At 43.1% G+C, this 19,892-nt stretch overlaps 1 protein-coding gene across 2 annotated transcripts in view; it reads left to right on the top strand.

The window, feature by feature from the left end:
- The first annotated feature begins 283 nt into the window (after positions 1–283).
- The window catches only part of ASAP2 (ArfGAP with SH3 domain, ankyrin repeat and PH domain 2), a 1,186,778-nt gene continuing 1,167,169 nt past the window's right edge, over positions 284–19,892 (top strand). For both annotated transcript variants that reach the window (XM_086926365.1, XM_086926364.1), the window contains exon 1: positions 284–1,270. In XM_086926365.1, coding sequence (XP_086782491.1) covers positions 1,145–1,270 — 126 coding nt within the window. In that variant the 5' untranslated portion in view covers positions 284–1,144. The remainder of the gene's footprint in view (positions 1,271–19,892) is intronic.

Below are 19,892 nucleotides of genomic sequence, written 5' to 3'. Positions count from 1 at the left end.
CAAGTTTGCGCTCGCTGACATAACTGTGAAATGTAAACACAAATTTGAAAATGCAATAGGTGAAAAGGAAATGCTCAGCTGCTCCCTAAACGCGATGTTCTGAAAGAAGCAAGCTACCAAGTTTTTCTTATCTACCCAGTTCCCACAAGTACAAAATGTATAGCTATTTTTACATAAGCAGGCCTGGCTGAGTCACCAATAACGCTGACCGGTGATACTTCCTTATTCGCGATATTCAGGGGACGATGGAAGCCATAAATATATCCCTGCCGCAGCGCCACACGGAAGCAATTATGGGAAAAGCCGGCTCAGCTCCCGCTCTAGGAGCAGACTCAAATGAAAACACACCTAGCAGTGCGCTCGCCCCCGTTCCAGTCAAGTGCATGAACTCCATGTCCTGGAAAATGCCCGCCCCTTTTCACGGTCACGCGGGAAGAATGATCTGGCTCGCGCTTTCACTTCAGGAAGGACAGGCTGCTTAGGAGAAGGAGAGATCGTTGCGCGTTCGCGCTCCTTTTCAGTCTGACAAAATACCAGTCGCGAACGGCTGTTGTGTGTCGCATACGTCATCTTTGTCACCTTCGCGTCGAACCGTCGCCTCAGATTAGTACTTTGAGAGGCAGACAGTTTGGGGTGACAGTTATTATTCTGCTGCTCCCACCTGTTTCATTCAGCAGTCAAGGCGCCCGTGGCGCCGTTAGTGACACACAGCGAGTCGCACATAACCATCTTCGGTTTCACGTCAGTTCAGTAAATAAACACACGCCTCCCCCCAACCAATCCTTGTTAAGTTTTTAAATTAATCTCCACCAAAGTTCCACACTCGCTTTTCATCACAGACTTGTGCACGCGCCTTGATTTTCCCTTCATTCAGAAAAGGAAAAAAAAGCACGGCGAGACGAAGGGGGAGGAGGCTGTAGGGAGGGAGCGGCCCAGGCTGACACAGAGAAAGAGATCCCAGGGAGGACGTGAAACACCGGCAGGAGGTGGAGTGAGTGACCCCCGGCAGGCTCCTCTCGGCATGGCTGTCTGAGGCTGATGCGCTGTGCCCCTGAGAGCGGGAACTAGTGATTCCCCTCCTGCTTCCAGGTCAGGTTGAGCGTGGGTCTCCTTTCTGTGTGTGGGGTCGCGCTGCAGCCGGGCGATGCCGGATCAGATCACCGTGTCGGAATTTGTGGCCGAGACCAATGAGGACTACAAGGCGCCCACTGCCTCCAGCTTCACCAGCAGGATGGGGCAGTGCAAGAATACGGTGGCGGCGATCGAAGAGGTAAAGGGGCGTGGGGGGCCGAGAGAGGGCGTCGCCCTACCTGGGGCTCGGGCTCTTAGTGTGCCCGGCTCCGCCTGGGGGCCTCAAGACATTGGATTTGGGGTGGATATGGGCAATACCGGCACCAACATGTGTATGAAGGTTGTGGGGCAGCAGGCGGAGTCAAACATTGGGTTAACTCTGGGATACTTTTGGATAAAAGGAGAACGGAAACGATAGTAGCGCGCCCTGCTAGGGATACACTGCTGTGGGAAGCTGGGAGAGAGGGTTGGGGGTCATCGAGAGGTGGATGCTGAGGCACATATTCGTTAAGTTCCTAGCAGTGGCCTGTGTGTAGGGTTTGAACGGGTTTACATGGAACTGGACGAGGGCAACAGGCCACTGAATGGTCCGCGGCCATCTGAATATTCAGATTTAATGTGTCAAGGACTTTTTCTGCTTGGGGCGGAGGGAGTTGCTAGAGCATTCTCTACTGGAAAATAAAGCTAGGCAGGCCGGAGAGAGGGGTGGAATGAAAGGTATGTGGGAGGTTTGGAAGTAAAGGTGAGCTTGAGAGGCCAATGGGGAGGGAGAGGAGAAAACCGGAAATAGGAAGTGGAGAAGGGAAGGGCAGGTATAGAAGAAGAATGACAAGAGGGAATCCAAAGCAGAGACCCAGCTCCAGTAACTTAAATGGAGTTAACTTTTGGGCAAGGGACAGATCGTTTTTCCACTTTACGTCTGAGATTGTTCGGACAGGCTTGATAGAGGGACAACGGGGGAAGTACATCAGAGCTGTAAAGACCTATAAGCGAGGAACACTTCCTTCCATATAGCTGAGAAATTTTGAGCACAAAAAAGTCAGCAGTTCCATGAGGACCGATTATGACAGAATAGTACATATTAAAACCTAAGCCTATTTTTTTGCATCCACGTTTACATTCTAGAAACGGAATAACTGTAAGCAAGGATAACCTGGTTGTAGTGACTAAATATAAACCCCATTGAATACTTAATAAGATGATATGAGGCACCTCAGAGGATGGCAGTAAGTGCCAACGATTGATTAACATCCGATGTACAGGTAGCGAGCACAATTGCCTCACCCCACATGTAACTGCCTATTTATTTATTTAATGCAATTTTATATAGCTCGAACATTACCTGAAGGTGTCGGAGCGCTTTACAAAAGAACAAGTTGCGTTACATAAGGACTTTGGATTACATGAGAGATAATGAGTTTTGGCCTCCTAAAAGCCATCCCGTGGTTTTACCACGTTATGATTTGGCTTAAACAAATAGGATTATCACACTATTTGGATGTACCCTCCCTCGGATTTGACCATGGCATGTAGTAAGGTTAAGTTATCCTTCTGGAATTATATGAGCAGTACTTTGCAGCATGACTCCAGGCTAGGATCCTTGACTACATCATTCCTCTTGCTTAAAGATATACCCCAATTTGAACCTCTGATGGACGAGATATGCCCACAAATGGCCAAATCATTGTATCTTAAATTTAGATATGATGTCTTACAAACAAATGATAAGAAATCAAAATGGGCTGGCAATCGTAATGACCAAGTTCATGACAAATGTACTTTTTGTAAGCACTTAATTGAAGTCAAGGAAGATGATGCACACATTTTTTTCTTCTGTCCCTTATATGACACTCCTAGGAAAAGATGGATCAAACCCCTCTGCATTTCCTTGGAAGTAAGGCACTGCAGAGAGGCAGAACGTTTACTGAAGTATGATACCTCACGACTGGTGGTTTTTTGTGTATCTAGATTTCTCACAGGTGTGATGGCCATTAGAGCTAAAAAGGGTTTTAAATTGTGATATCCTTCTACTTTTTTGCACTTTTGGACACAAGTTGTTTTAAAAAAATTTCAACTGTTGTTATTAACCCAGCAATGAATCCTCCAAATATCTAATTACGTCGGTCAATTAGATGATGTTTGCGATTGCTAATTAGTGATTTAGAGGTGTGTGATTCCCAGATTTTAAATATAAATTCCTTTCTTAGATTTTAATTATTTAATCATTTTAAAATATTTATTGTACTTCACATTTTTTGTTTTTATTGTAAATGGATGGACTTGGGTAAATTGTGATGCTTTCCGCCCAACACACTGTGATAATGAATGCTATTGCTAAGATCTGGTCCGAAATGTGTTATATTATATTTTCTGTACTTTTATGGTCTAAAAAAGGCCGAAATAAAGTTAAATTGAATTGAGTTACATAAGAGATATAAGCAGGAAAAAAGTTGCAAATGTACAAGTGGAGCGAAAGGAGGAAAAATTGCAAATGTACAAGTTGTAAAGTCACTCAATGAAGAGATACAGATAAGCTCTAAAATCACCTAGGAATGGAAGTGGGTACAAATGTCTACTACATATACTAGTGGTTAGAGATACATATATATATACAGATTCACTCAGGATAACATTTTAACAGCAATAAGTCTTGGACCATTATATATTACATATTTACAGAGTAGGAAATTCTTGCCATCGCTCAGCCAGGTGTTCCTGTGGTGTTGCACTCAAGGGTGGTGGTCTTGGGTCTTGGTAGACCTATACAGGTACAGGTCCTGCTGGCCTCAATATAACTTCAAACTGGGCTGGTGTAATAAAATTGCGTTGTTTTTTAAGTATCCATGTTGTATGATTGCCTGCACAATAACCCTGACTGTATTGCAGGTTACTCCAATATTTGAAAGCTTAACCTGTATACATTAGAGCCGGCTGATACTATAAACAAAAAAAACCAGGAGAACAGACTGCAATACTGCAAGAAAAATACGAATAGATTTTCTTTTGAAATGGTGTGAACTGTTATAATGTATTTAATGCATGGGTTTGTGCTGAAAATCAAATGTAAAAAATCAGTGAACGCATGCCTCAGTTTCTATATTTATTTGTGCATTTGCTTTTGGTGTGCAATAGTTAACATAATAAGATGTAATGTAATGTAATGTATTACTTGTAAAGCGCACTGTTGCCAACCGGTTTCCTGGCGCTGTATACTGCTGGGGAACCCGTCCTGGCTTTCCCTGTGGGATGGTCCCTACTGGGAGTCCCCAAGGTGGAGCCAGGCATCCCCGGCGTTGATGGGGCCGTTGTGGAGATTAGGCAAGCTAATGCCCAGAGTTGCCGAGTGGGACCCCTGGTTAGAGTAGGCACCGAGGCGAGAATCCTCGAGTCTGCTGACCTTGGTCCACGACCCTGCCGCGTCGGGAATTGAACCCTGGTTCTGCTTCTGCTTCCGGGTCTGCTGCCTCTAACCAGTGAGCCACACCACTCCACTATCAGGATATGTAACAAGATGCCTGTTACATATCCTGATATGTAGAATCTGCAAACATTTACCCTCACAGGCGGAGTTTACTATTTGGGATAATCCAACAAGTGTCCGGAATATTCAGGTTCATGATTTTAGGAAGGTTGTGGACAATGGGTGTTCATTGATTGAGGTGCTAAATTTAGGAAGTTTTTGCAATACTGTACATATGGAGTAAAAGAATGGTCATGTTAACTATAGTGGACTGACCTAAAGAGGACAAGTCACAAGTACAGGAGGAACAGGTGTGTAGATCTGTTAGGATATTAAAACTGTAGACTCTGACGCTTTATAATTCTTTGAGAATTGGGTCCTAAAAAGCAGATGAGGGTGACAGGTAAGAAAATGAGATTTCTTAGCGCATAACCCAGAAAAAATTTGAATTACTTTTTAAAATGTTCTAATTTTTTTCTGCTGATTGTTTGATTTTGTGGCAGTTTGTGTGCGGGCATGTGTTGTCTGGATCAGCGGTACGCAGTATGGGAAGTGCATAAATGTTAAAGAGCATGCATGACTTGCCGATCCCAGACAGAGAAAGAACACAAGCCATCTCCTAACTAATGATTGCTCCTTTACACTGTTTTGTGTATCTCCTGCATAATTTTATCAGGACTAACTGGAAACTTAGCCTTACCTTCCTATGACGTACATAGGAAATGACAATCGATCTTTGAGATTAAAAACATACTTAATTGAAAAGGACTGGGACACTAACCAGATGCTTTCAACATGTAATAGTTTTAGTGGCAGTGCCATGTGATCTCTTGAAGTTGGTTTTCTTGTTGAATATGCCAGTGTCAATTAGGTGGGCCTACATTGCAGGCTCTTGGCTTTATTTTTACGTGTATACTGCTGACTTGATTGGGTCTCCTCATCGCACCCATATCGGCTCAACATTGACATGCATACTAATTTCAGGAAAGAGCTCAATAAAACCTTTTGCTTCGTCATTTTAACTCAGCCTTTCAGTTTTTTGTAGTGTCCCTACATGAGTGTACTCCAATATTGTCTTCCTTTCATGTTTTCAACTTTACTTTTGTTTATTTTATGAAGTATGTGGGATGTTTTTTTGTACTTTTTGTGAATGGTTGAAATTTGCAATTTTTTTCCTCTGGCCCAGGGATCTGTCAATGTAGAGACTACAGTTATATTTGTATTGATTCCACTTGGTTCACAAATACTGTTTGACTACATTGCTAATTCCAGACCACATTCATCACGTCCATGTTTTTACTACGCTTTAAATCTGCTCCATTTGCAACATTTTTGTTTCCAAAATCATGGATAATTAAACTTGCTTTAACACTAGAGATTTTGTTGTGGATCAGGGTCTTTAAATCAACAACTTTAGGAAAGTCCCTGCTCACTACTGGGCACAGGGTCGAAAGACCTTGGACAGAAGAAGAGAATTAATCCCACACATACTAATTTGCAGATTTTACTCATGCAGAAACATTTTATGGACATTAATCTACACAATTTTAATGCATTATTGTATTCTATGAAAATATCTTTGGGAAGGTCGAAATCTAACGTTTTCTATTAGTTTATGTTCAGTTTAACATTTTTGTTTCATTGAAAGTCGCGCATCTTTCATTACTGGCATTCCTAATGTTGGGTAAGAGAAAGGGAAAAAGTGCATGCAGAAGTCTTTCTAACTTAATTTATGCAGTTATCAGGGGTGTGGAATTTAATACAATATCTACTAGTCCAAGGGACAGGTTGCTTCATGTAAATGTATTGGCATTTATATAGCGCACTACTTACCCGTAGGGTCCCAAGGCGCTTCGACCGCTGCGAAACCCTTCCTGGCTTCCCTGAGAGATGGTCCCTTAATGGGTATCTCCAGGGTGAGACCAGGCATCCCCGGTGGTCTGGTGGGGCCGTTAGTGAAGATGAGGCAAGCTAATGCCCAGAGTTGCCGAGTGTGATCGCTGATCAGAGTGGGCACCGAGGCAAGACCGAGGCAAGAGAATTATCGAGTCCGCTGACCCTGGTCCAGAAACCTGCCGCGCCGGGAATCGAACCCTGGTCCCGGGCCGTCCTCTGCTCTCGGAAAACTACTTGTCCTATAAAAAAATCCACTTGTACCTTTTGGTGCCTCATAGTGCAGCAACACATTATGGCAGCAATCTCATTATAGAAAAGCTCTGATGTTGGCCTTTCTGATTAAGCCAGGGCTAAATACAATAGTAAGGTTTGAATTCTAGCTGTTTCCTTACTTTGCCACCTTTTCACAGAACTACATACTGGGGCTGGAGATTGCGTTAAGCAATACTTCCATGGTTTGAATGACCTTTTGAATCTGAGCAAACCTACTTAGCTGCATGTTTTAGGGGTTTTCGCTAGTTCTTCTCTAATCTTTTCCCAAACTGAGAAAGGTGGGAAATTTACACCTGGCAATGGAAAAAGTTAACTTTCTTCCAGGTTTGGGATAAAAGTGGTTGGAGGGAAAGTGAACTTGTAAATGCTCAACAGATTATCCCATGAGCACATCGACACATGCATTTCTGCTCATTCTAAAAAGCAGTTCACAAATATTTTCTAGGAGGAAAATTTCCTGGCCTAATTCTATAAATTTTTGTGAATTCATGAAGGCCTTTAATGCAAGGACATATTCCATGGGTGCAGATTTGTGAATTTCTTTAAGAATTAGACCTCTAATTAGGTCTGTAGTTAACCTAGACATTTTGTTTTTTATTAAAAATCTGTCTATCCATTCATCAACTTGCTTCCGCTCTTTCCCAAGGAGCATATAAAGTAGTTTGCCAGGGACTACTGTGGCAATTTGTGCTTTTTAAGACACAAAAAAAATTGTTTTTGACAATGTTTGTTATAATCGTGAGGGTCTGGTAACTCCGACAAAGTTTTACGAAAATCATATCAAAAGAAGACACATTGACAAACCAAAAGGCTGACCACTAATATCAGACATATTGTCTTTGCCACTGCTTGTGTTTCATGTTTCTCATTATCTTGTTGAAGCTGGTTGCACTGATTTTTCCATTCTAGCATGCATCAACACATTTGACTAAATGATCCTTCAAAGAAATGTTACCTACTATTTCACTTTAGTTTAGCAAAACCTTTTTTTCCTAGTGTCATTGTTTTTTGTGAACATGTTATTTTGAAAGTAAAGGATCATCAATCTTGTTTTCAAGCTTCTGCAGATGTTTACTCCCAGAATGCTCTTGAATTAGATGCAATGTATGTATCATCATATTGTTAAACTTTGAAAACGTGTGTACACATTTTTACACTGAAACATCTGTCAGTAGTGCAGTCCAGGCTTACAACATTTCCTTAAAGCACTCACCCTATAAGAAAGGCTTTTTATTGATAATCCACTGGTTACTCAATGACCATTTTAATCTGACCTGTGATAAAGGGCAGTTTTGGAGATCCCAAGGTCAGTTATAAATTATTTTCTCTGCACCCTTCTTTTGATCCCGCACAGTTTATCTATATGTTTGTTACGTCTTCCCCTCCCTATTGCTCCAACTCTGTCGTTGGCTTGCATGGAGGTGTGTTAGCAGCCCTATGATGAAGTATGCCTCAGATTTCTGTGGGTGAGGGCAGTTTTACAACATGTTTCTAGTCCAGTTTCCTCTATATTACATCTTGCTTAGCCTAATTTCTATGTGTGTGTAGAGTTGCATTTTAGGAGGTCGGAGTGGGGCGTTTTCCTCCTCTTTATTTACTGTGTGTGTGTACCCCATGGTGCCTGCCACACAGTGCAGGGTTTTACTTGGGGGTCCCTTAGGTACCCCCTTAGCTCCCAATCAGAGGCTGGAAGATAAAGGGGGCCCTGCTGTGGGCCCCAAAAGTCACTTTCCGACAGCCTTTTCGTATCGGGCAGACTGACTCAGAAACATTGTTGCAAATTGACTTCGTAATCTCTTGGTTGGAAACGCAGTCCGTAGAGCTGTATGATGCGAGTCTGACAGACACAAATTCCGGCAATTGCGACTGTCGGAAGGAGGCTTTCCGTCTGACATCGTAATCAGCCCCTAAGTGTTTGGTTATGATGAGGCAAGGGACCATTCTTGGTTCTTTTGGTCCATTTTGATTGGGTGAGTTCTTAGCTTGTTCCGAAAGTCTAGTAGATTTGGATTGAAATCAAGCTCTTTAGGTAAACTGTTTTTTTGCTTTTTAGCAAGAGCAGGCCTTTTTTGGAAGGTTTCAATTTTTAGCCTTTAGAATTTCAGGCAGGCAAGGGGCTATGCGCGTATGTCTTTCTCGTTCTGTGATCTTTTTTTATTTTTTCTGGTGGCTAGGCATTCCAAGATGTAGAATTATATGCATGACAAACCTCACTGAATTCTGACTTCAAAGAAAAACAAGTGAACTTTGTTTGCATTCACCCTTGCACCAGTGAAGGTCGTTCTTTGGGGAGGACGTCACCGGATTAAAGGACGCTGTTGGAGATTACCTGACTGACGCTGCACCTTGCCGCACTTCGCGGGTGCCGCTTCGTGTCGCAGGACCCCTGGAAGTGCTGCTCTGCTCCCTGGGCTCTGGTGCTGTGGACTGCGGGGGCAGAAGGTGCGGGCTACCTGAACGCCGCAGGGACTCTGTTGCCCAGGAGTCCCTGCGAGACCTCTACACCTGGTCTGCGTTCACTGATTGGCCCCGCCCTCCTGCCATCACGCACTATAATCCCGCTGACCGCTAAGCCCAAGAGGGAACTTTGTTTGCTTTCACCCTTGCACCAGTGAAGGTCGTTTTTTGGGGAGGACGTCACCGGATTAAAGGACGCTGTTGGAGATTACCTGACTGACGCTGCACCTTGCCGCACCCGCTTCGCGGGTGCCGCTTCGCGTCGCAGGACCCCTGGAAGTGCTGCTCTGCTCCCTGGGCTCTGGTGCTGTGGACTGTGGGGGGAGAAGGTGCGGGCTACCTGAACGCCGCAGGGACTCGGTTGCCCAGGAGTCCCTGCGAGACCTCTACACTTGGTCTGCGTTCACTGATTGGCCCCGCCCCCCGGCCATTACGCGGCCTACTTAATCGACCTAGGATCCCGCTGCATGGGAGCGCCGGGCGAAGCCCAGGCCAAGGGCGGGCCCGTCTAAGCCCGTCAGAGCCTGAAAGAGTCTGAACTGGGCTACCCCCTTTGATTGTGTTCCACGGGGCCAACTATTGTGGATTTAAGGTGACTATTCAGTATCCATTTTTGTTACGAACTCAATTAACTCACGCCCTATGAAGTATGGCACCGAAAATTCTGAAAGGTCAAAAATTGAGTTACAAGGGAGTAGCAGGGGGGATCATAGGCCCGATTGATGCTTTTATCACCATGGCTCCGTCGGCCCTAGAAAAGGAGATCGACCAAACGGTTCGACGCATATCCCTTGAGCCTGCCCTTCAAAAAAGATCATCACTTGGGCATATTGCTTCAGCGGCATCACCAGCGAACGCCAAGACTCAAAGTGTTCCCTTTACTGAGATTAATCCAGAGCACACAGGTATTTCTGATATAAGTGGGGTGGATGCCAGCTTGGTGTCTTTTATGGCTTATCCGAGCACTGATGCCGGAGCCAGGAAAAGTACTGAGATAATAAAAGGCCAATTAGTTGGACAGCAATCTTTAGAAAGCACACCAGTGCCCGCATTAAAGCGCAAACGTGGCGGCAAAACTCATAAGGGGGGACGTGCTAAGAGGACAAAAGAACCATCACCCAGTCAGAAGGCAGGTATCCATAAAAAGACCTCCACTCATGGGGAACCACCAGTGCTTATCCAAACTAATTCCACCCTTGAAACTATAGATATTGATCTAAGTGGTGTTGAAGACACACCCTGCACCTTAGAAAAAATTGAACTCCTGGTAAAGTCCCTAATTTTGCCAGTAGTTGAGCGCTTAAAAAGGGTAGGTACACAGTTGGAAGCCCTGCAAAATGCCACTCAGGCCAATTCTGAAATACTCAAGAACCTGGTGAAGGTAAATCAAGCGCCAACTACTGCACCTAATCTACCCAAACCCCAAGTAAACACGCAGAAATCTACTCCCAAGCGAAAATCGTTACATGGAAGCACTGTGCCTTCTGGGTTAGGGGGAAGATAAGATTAAAGGGAAGCCACCTAAACCAGTAGGTGAGACACGCACTGCTAAGGAGGACGGATACAACCTTAGGACTACACTCAAGGGGCCACAGACTAAAGACATCATGCCAGACCAAGTAACACCGGAGGTCTTAAACAGCCGGAATTACATTAAAGGAGTGGACCTACCAAGGGATTCTTATCCGTATGTGATAGTCCTAGTAGGGGTTCCAGAGTGGCAAAATAATAGGGTGGAGTCCTTCCAGGAGTTGAAAAACAAGGTGATGTTCTGGTTAGAGAAAAATCGGCCACTTAGACCATATCTACAGGGGACATAATTAATGTCAGACGTGTACAGTCAGTGGGACATAAGGCTAAGGACGTTGAGGGCGAATGTATTTTAGTGAACTTCAGATACCCTCATGTGGCTCAATTTATCAGTGGTTTCCCGAATTATAACAGATGGGGTGGGATTATGACTTTTGTCCTAGGTTACTTCTATCCACGGGCCCCCCAAATGGCTGGCATGAGGAGTTCACATCCGCCATCTTATAGGTCAATTTGGGCCAAAAGAAGACATCCTGCCAATATCCTGATAGCCCCTTTTATTCATAGAGGTTATTCTCAAAACATTTTTCATAACGCACAGGGTGCAGTTTAATGCACTTTCTGACTTAGGTGGGATAGATTGACATATAAGGGGGGATAGAAAACCTAAAGATCAAGAAACCCCCCCTTATTCAGGATAACCTGGTTAAACAATTGAAAAATGGTTCATTGTGGCTAGAAGAAAACCGTTCAGAAGCAAATTTGAAACTGGTTGACGATTTTACCATGCCGATTGGCCTAAACGAACCACAACCCAGGTTAGTCAACCCTCCTACCAGCACTAATATCAAGCTTGCAACTTGGAATATTGCAGGTTTAAGGAATAAACTAGACGACCCTATCTGGAGAGATTCCATAGGACTAGCAGACGTAATTAGCCTACAAGAAACTTGGGATCAAGGGAGCAATCTTAGCCTGGATGGATACTCTACATATTTCCACCCTGCAATAGCTTCGGCAATGGGGAGGGCGAAGGGGGGACTAGCCACACTAATATCTGCCACGATCCCAGGAACTCATTCCCAGATAGAAACGGGTTCACCATATTGTCTGGCAGTGCAAATCACTTGTGAGGGGGCTGGTAAGATATTAAATAAAAATGAAGAAAAAAAAAAAGAAAATAAGTGAATGCATTCCCGGGTGGGAGTGATTGTTGCAATTCCTTTACACCTTTTGAGATGTGTTGCTGCCTGGAGAAGGCTTTAGGTGAAGCAAGGGCATGTTTGGGGGAGGCAAGCTTGTAAAGTGTTGCCAACTTCTAGGTGTGAGGGAATCGGGGCCTCTTTTGTTTCCCTAAAGACTGAGTGGAATGAGACGTTTTCGTTTTTATAGTAGAAAACGGGTGATTAATATTGTTTAAGCATACTGACACACCACAGAATACAGTTGTATCATCTGTGGCAAAACATATCGAAAGTTTTACTGTTTAGCCTTTGTTTATGCTTTTAAAATAAACTTTGTTCATCCTTACTGTGCTTCATATTTACCATTTATTACAGTTTGATATTGTAGGAATACTACATATGAGAGAGTGTATAAACTTTCTTTTTCACTTTTTCTGTCCTTTGCATTTTGGCTGATATACAGACATGTGAGTGGCTGGGACATGTTTAATTCATTTGTTAAACTTTGTATCTAATTTCTTAAGATTGGTATGGCAATTTGCTTGATGTAATCCACAACGAATGTGCAGCTCGAAGTAGCCAAATATGCATCTTGACCCCTATTGATTTTAGAATCATACTGTTCCCATTGGTACTCATTGATGATAAAGTTAGGTGTCCAGTATCCTGAAATTCATTTGATTGTGAAAGTGTGGGACATTGTTTGGCAATTTGTTTGACTCGTATCTCTATTTCCGTGTTTATTTCACATTACTGTTTCAAAATGTACTCATTGTGAGTTCATTCTGAATTCATCTGCACGCCAATGTTAAATTGTAATAGCTTCACGGTTAATCTGCCTTCAATAGGTGTCTCTAACAATTGAGCAGGAATGGGGAGTGCAGAATTCCTGGAGCACTCCTCAGTTTGACCTGCAAGAGGAGAACTCTGTAGTTGCAATGGGTATTTGTTGAATGCGATTGCAGAAGAATGAATCCGATTTAGGGAACTCCTCCCTCACAATCCAAACCAGCTTTTGAATTTTAATAACCACAATATATCATCCGCTATAGGTTGGTAAGTTGCAGAGGTATTCAGATGGATCCAAGCAGCTTCTTGGTTTTCCCTAGCTTGAGTAGCTCCTCTTGAATATCAACCAGGGTAGGTAACTGTCTCTCTCATAGGTCACAATCCTCATTGAAGATAATTAAAAAAACAAGTTGTACTCCATTTATTCTCATAATGGTTACATTACTGAGATTTTGCTGGTGTACGGTAAATTGGACATTGGTTGTTGGTATGGTAGTTGCAAGAAAGTCTTGACACTTTTTTTTTTAAAGTTGTGGGGCGATGGTTACATATTTCAATTGCTCATGTGCTGTGTCAACTAATAAAAGAATATTTAAAAAAGTTGGTAACAGATGAATATGAACTTTAATGGACTGCTGTGTTTTTTTTAATGTTTCTAGGTACCAATCACCTCTTGCCTGCAGTCTAGCAAAGTCAGTTAGGTTAAGTGAACACATGAATTTTTTAGTGATCCTATGTAGCGTATAAATGCTCTAGGTGCCTCCGCTCGATATGCTACGGTGGGAGGTTCACAGGGTGAGCTCCCACTGGAGTTCCCCATCTGTTACCATCCTAAAAATGGTAAGAGCTGGAGAGTACAGGTGAACTCCGATAAAATCCCCTGGATCCCCCAGTACTGAGTACCTTGATCAGAGCAATGAATAGCGCTGGTTTTAGCAGTCAGCGTCTGATGGCCACAGAGATGCGTGCAGCCCTCAAGATGGCAGAGGAGGGCTATGACTAATGGCCGAACGTGACCCATCTGCACTGGAGGCCTGTTGTAGAGAAAGGCCCAGAACTTGAGACTAGTGGTAGGAGCAATGGAGTAGTGAGAGAGCCCTCCCACAAAGGTACCTCGAAGACAGACCCTACGGCATGGAGGTCGGTACCCAGTGGTGCTATGAGTATTTGGGCCTGACTTCGCAGCACTGACCCGTCTACCCTGAACATCAGCAGCTTGAAGTTGAGGGACAGAGGAGTCACTGCGGCTTGACGCGAAGGTTAGTGCGCTCAGGGTAAGGACCTCACCGGCCTGGGTGGCACTCGGCCGTTGCTACGCGGGCAGCGTAGCAATGGCCGAGGAATTGTGGGGGCGACGGCCCCCTGGGATGTGCGTCTCGGGGGCAGGGAGTGCAGATGACCTCACTTTCTGATTGTATGGATGGTGGAGCAACCCCAACAAGCATGAAGGCCGGCAGCGGAGGACGATCTGGCAGGCAATAGGACCATAGAGCAGACAAGAGGCGTGGAGGACATCTGACCCATCAAAGTTGTCAAGCGGCACAGTCTGGCCGGCTCCCACTACCCCAGTCTCTCTCCCACAGTACAGAACCAATGACTACCTTTCTTGCATTCACGAACTCCCCTACACCGAATATGAAGCCTTCATGCCCTACAGCACCGAGTAACCCCTTTCCCACAGCTGGAGGCAAGCACGAGCTCAAGAACCGCCCCGGTATCCAGCACGCCACTTTCGCCAACCGCTACCCAGCCTTCTACCGCTATGGTCCTCACCAGCTTGAGATCCCTCCAGGCTCAATATCACCGCCGTGAATGCAACAGCACCCTTAAGACTTGGCTAACAAGCACCACAAGAACCCAAGCAATAGCTTGAAGATTATGTTCTGTAAATATGCATGGGTGTGGAATTAAGAAAAATATCTACTTGTCCATGGGCAGGTTGCTTCATAAATGTGCTTGTCATGTAACAAAATCCACTTGTCACTTCGGTGCCATGTAGTGTGGCGACAAATGATGGCAGTAATCTCATTATATAAGAGCAGATCTAGCCTCTCTGTTCATACCAGGACTTAAACCATAGTAGTGTTTGAATGCTTGCAATCCCCTTATGTTGCCACGTTTCCGCGGATCTACATACTGGGGCTGAAGGCGGTGGTAAACGATGGTTCGAGGGTTGGAATGCCCTTTTGAGTCTGTGCAAACCTACTGACTTGCATGTTTTAAGGGTTTTCAACAACTCTTCTCTACTTTTTTCCCATACTGAGAAATGTTGGAAATGTACTCCTGAAGATGTAAACCTTCTTCCAGAGTTGGGGGGGGGGGGGGAGGGGTGAGGGGAGTGGTTGGGGGGGAAATGAACTTGCAAACACTCAGATTTTCCTATTAGCAAATCTACATATGCATATTTGCTTATGCTAAAATGCAGTTCACAAATATTTTCTAAGAGTACTATTTATTGTCCTACTTCTGTAAATTCTTGGGAAGTCACGAAAGTCGTAATGCTGCACTTAATGCAAGGACATATACCATGGTGCACTTTTGATGCTTTCTGTAATAATTGGGCCCCTAATTCGGTCTGGCATTCACCATGACCTGTTGCGTTTATTAAAATTATGTCTCTCTTTCTGTATCGGCTGGCTTCACTGTGACAACATTCTTCTCTTTCACAGGGAGCATATTGGCACACAAAGCAGTTTTGTTCAGTGCCGGTAACTACAGTGGCAGTGTGTGATTTTTGAGACCAAAAACAATTTATGCTTTTGCCAATGTTTGTCATAATGCTGAGGGCCTGGCAGCTCCCACACCAATAAGGTTTTACAAAAAACATGCCAAAACAAGTCCCACATTGACAAAACCAAAAAGCTGACCACTAATTTCAGAACGACTTTCTTTGCCAATGCTTGTTTATTTTTGTTTCCCGTAATCTTATTTAAACTAGTTACACTGATTTTCTATTATGAATATTTTTGGGAAATACTAGCATACATCAACACATGTTTCTAAATGATGCTGCAAAGAAATGGTACCTGAAATTTCACAGTAGTTTTGAGAAGTTTTTTTCCCTGCTTTAACTTTTATGAATATTTTATTTTGAAAGCAAATAATCGTCAATCTTGCTTTCAAGCTTGTACAAATATTTGCATCAGACCAGAGAGCATTCTGGGAGCATAATACATAGCCTCATATTGCTTAACTTTCAAAACGTGTGTATACATTTTTATACTGGAACCTCTTGTCAGTAGTGCAGTCAGAGCTTACAACAATTTCCTAGAGCGCTCGCCCTAATACTAATGGCTTTCAATTAATGAACCATAAATGCAAGTTTGAACAGCATTAACATATGGAAAAATATTACCTTAACTGCAGACATTGCCTGTTCCCAATACATAATGTGGGACTGCAAACTGGCAGCCAAAGGGTTTGTGTTGTCCATGCCTAATCGCTTCAACTCTTCTTAAAATGTAATCTTGAGTGAATTTGCAACTTTTAGATATGTAACTCTATCCACAAGTATCTGTAGTAAACATATGTACTTACTACCATTCTGTTTGAGTTTAGAGTTTATCTGTTTCGTATCTTTTCTGTAATGCATGTACTCTGAAGTCCTTATGTAATGTAACTGGTTCTAGTGTAAAGCGATCTGACCCCTTCGGGTAAAGTTTGCGCTATATAAAAACGCATGAATAAATAATAACTTGGTGTAGTGTGAAAAACAGCAAGTTCTAGGGACTGTAACCATTAGTAAAACATGTCCAACTCCAACTAATTGATAATCTTGCAGAACCTGTTTGGTACACAACGTTAGGGTTTTACAAATAAAAAAACTTGCCAAAAGTCATTACTCGTGGAATTTTTCCCCTTACACTCACTTCATATTTTAACCAAGTTATTCCTTTTAATACATTCTTAGAGTACAGCAAGAGACCCTAAGATGCTTCTTCCATCAGATCAATCGTGATGTTCAGAGATCACAGCACATACCACCATGAAACTAAATTATTTAAAATCTTCTTTTTTTAAGTGGACTTCTGACACACGATTTTGTTTTCTCATTCTGAGTCTTCTTAGAGTTTTATGCTGCATACCTGTGATATCATGATGTACTGCAGTTGCAAAAAACCTACGGTTTTGGGAGGTGACTGTGGTACCGGGAGCATAATGCGTATATTTGTCTGTAATCATCAAGTAGCTTTTTATTTTTAGTCAGAATTTGTTTTATTCAGTTTTGTGCAGACATAGCTCAACAACAGATTACTGAAGATGTGGTACAGTGGATGATTTTATACAAATCAAAATATCTGCATTTGGAGAAGCAACTAAAATAAAAAACTGCTGATTGCTCTTCTATTTGGTAAGCCAGTATGGGAGCTTTTACATTAACAGCCCTGTTCTTCCAGCATACTTCTCTAGACTCATTCCAGCTATTCGGTCACTACAGTGTGATTTATGGTTTGCATTTCCCGGAGGCATTTAAGTTATTGTTTATAGCGTCTTGTAGTTGTGGCTGATGGGCTTCAAGGGACATCCATCTATTAACAGTATTGACAGACCACTTGCGCACTGTCAATACATTTTAGTTAAGCAGTAGAGTTTTTTTCCAAGCTGTTGCTCGTACTGTGTATTTAAGCTTTAATAATTTAGAACGATCTGATGCTTTTAACAATTTGTGCCTAATATATTGAGTATATTTGCTCTTCTGACTGGTCCTGTCTTGCATTTACTTCCTGTAAGGGAGTAAAAGAGGGGCTGTGCAAGAATTCTTCAATTTTGGTGGTAAAGTTGGTTCTATTTTCTGCTGAGTTATCATAGTAAGCATCAGGGGAGTAGCTACATAATTAGAATACTCCCCCCCCCCCCCACTTGAACCATACCTCTACAATGAGCATGGAAAGTGAGCAAACCTCACATTGCATTGAAGTGTTCCCTTTACCATTCCATTCTCCTTAGATCCATCTATTTATCAATCCTTTGAACCTTCTATCTACTCATCCATTCATCTGTCGATTCCCCCACCTTTCCATCCAGCATCCATCCAATATCCATGCATTCATCTGTTTATACATCCTTTCACACATACTATCTGTCCATTCTCCATCCCTCCATTCATTCGTTCTTTTATCTATCAATCTTTTCACTCCTTGATTTTTTCGTGTGCTGATACCCTCATGGCTGATTGGCGAGCTATAAAAACACTTGAACTGAGTAAGATCTCTGGTTGAGGCATCTGCATTTGGGGCTGTAAATCTCAGTGCCTGAGTTGGCAGTATTGAATCCATTTTGCTTCTTGGATTCCTAATTTTGATTTGCAATCCTGGAATCAGTTGATCTTTCCTCAGTGGAACACGTTTGCTGACGTTCTACACTCCCCCCTTCTTCCAATTCCGGAATGCATAATCACCCCTAACTCTGGCGAAGTCATAGTTATGATGTGTGGGAGAAGGGAACTCTTTTAGATCCCTTCTTACTGTTTCTTAGTTCCACACCTCCAAAGTTTATTTGACAAGGAATTCAGTATGTGTTTCTTAATGGTGTGATCTCTGTAGCCTTGCCATGCCATAGATGGGGCACCTTGCTACAGCTTTAACCACTAGTGCCCATTTCTTTTTCAGTTTCCCTGGCCACCCATTCTACTATTATTCGCAAATGGGTCACTCTATAGTAGTGTGTGAGATCTGGCCATGTCAAGCCTTTACATTCTCTGGGTGACATCAGAATTTTCTTTGGAACTCCCCCTCCACTGCCCCCACTTCCCTGCCTAAACAAACATTAGAAGGCATTTTTGTTCCACCAGTCCCTAATGCAATAGTTACTGGGAGTGCTTAGAATATACGTAAGAGTCAAGGTAACATTTATTTTAAGCATATTTTTACCACCTATCCATGAGATGTGAAGAAAGTTGCATCTGTGCAGATCTTCATAGACTTGCTTTAGCAAAGTGGGCCAGTTGGCCCCTCTACACCCTACTATTCTATTGGTGATTTGCAGATCTATGTAGTGGATTGGGTGGGCTTCCCATGTAAGAGGTGCTAAAAGGTGGAGGTCGACCATTTTTTCCTGCAGGACAGTTTGGTTCAGGAATACTAGCTTTTGCATGTTGAATTAGAAGCCTAATACTTTTTCAAATATTAAAAGTATCAACGGGACTGTTGAAAGTGACTGTTATTCTGGGGACATGGAAACTCTCATCCCAATTTCACATGAAATAGTTCAGAAGTTGGATTGATGACTAAATGCTCTTCATATAGGAGCAGAAACACCTTTCTCTACAGAATAACATGTTCACAACAGAAGCGAGTGGTCCTGGTTGGAGGGCAACTCTGGGCAATCAGGAAGTGTTGGTCAAGTAGCCCTAACAAACACCATAACACTCATTTGTAACATCAGCAAAACAGGCGCTATTCTTTTTCCTACAGCAAATTTGTGGCTTTCTAGTGCTAACCAGGATGTACAATGTTACAGTGATGTCCTATCTGATCGGACAAAGAGGTGCACATTCCCAGGTGTTGGCAGAGTGGATTTTCAGATGGGCAGAGATGAACATATCTTCCTCAGAGCAATCCATATGAAAGGAAAATACAGTGTGCTGGCCGACAAACTCAGTAGGGTGTTTACATCATCTCGGGACCTGCGTTTGGAAGTTAATTCTGGATTGGAATTTAGTTCTGGTACTACAGGTTTTACAGGAGTCTCCTTTTGAGCCATGGGCGAATGTACAATTTTTAATATGGTAAGGTTTCTTTTTGTTGTTTATCATCTCAGCCTGCGAATTGGGATCTTTTATCTTGCAGGTCTCCTTACCTCCGGATATTTACGGACAGATTGGTTCTCAGGATTGGCTCATATTTTATACCTAAAATATGTACCCCATTTTATAAAAAAAAACGGGGTGGTATGTTGCCTGAATTCAGTTCCGATTCCTCTACTGAACAGTCGGCCCTCCCTGCATGCTTTGGATGTTAGGAGGGCAGACCCTAGTTATGTTTACAGTGTCTCCTCTTTTAGAAGAATGGAGAATTAAGAGTGGAGAATTTATATAGACTTTGGCTCTTTCAGAAAGGGCTTAAAAGCCTTTAATTTCATCTCTGAGTAGATGGGCGAGGTTCACAGTAGTATGGGTTTACAGTGAGCAAGGTATTCCCTGCCATGGGGTGTTCAGGGAAAATCTGTTCTGGAAATTTGCAGGGCTGTACATGGGCTGCAATCTCAACTTTTCTGAAACGCTATTGATTACA

Source organism: Lissotriton vulgaris, chromosome 6 (assembly GCF_964263255.1).
Source record: "Lissotriton vulgaris chromosome 6, aLisVul1.2, whole genome shotgun sequence".
NCBI classification, from domain to species: domain Eukaryota; kingdom Metazoa; phylum Chordata; class Amphibia; order Caudata; family Salamandridae; genus Lissotriton; species Lissotriton vulgaris.
The sequence above is the reverse complement of the archived record's forward strand: the minus strand, read 5'-3'. Positions and strand labels throughout refer to the sequence as shown.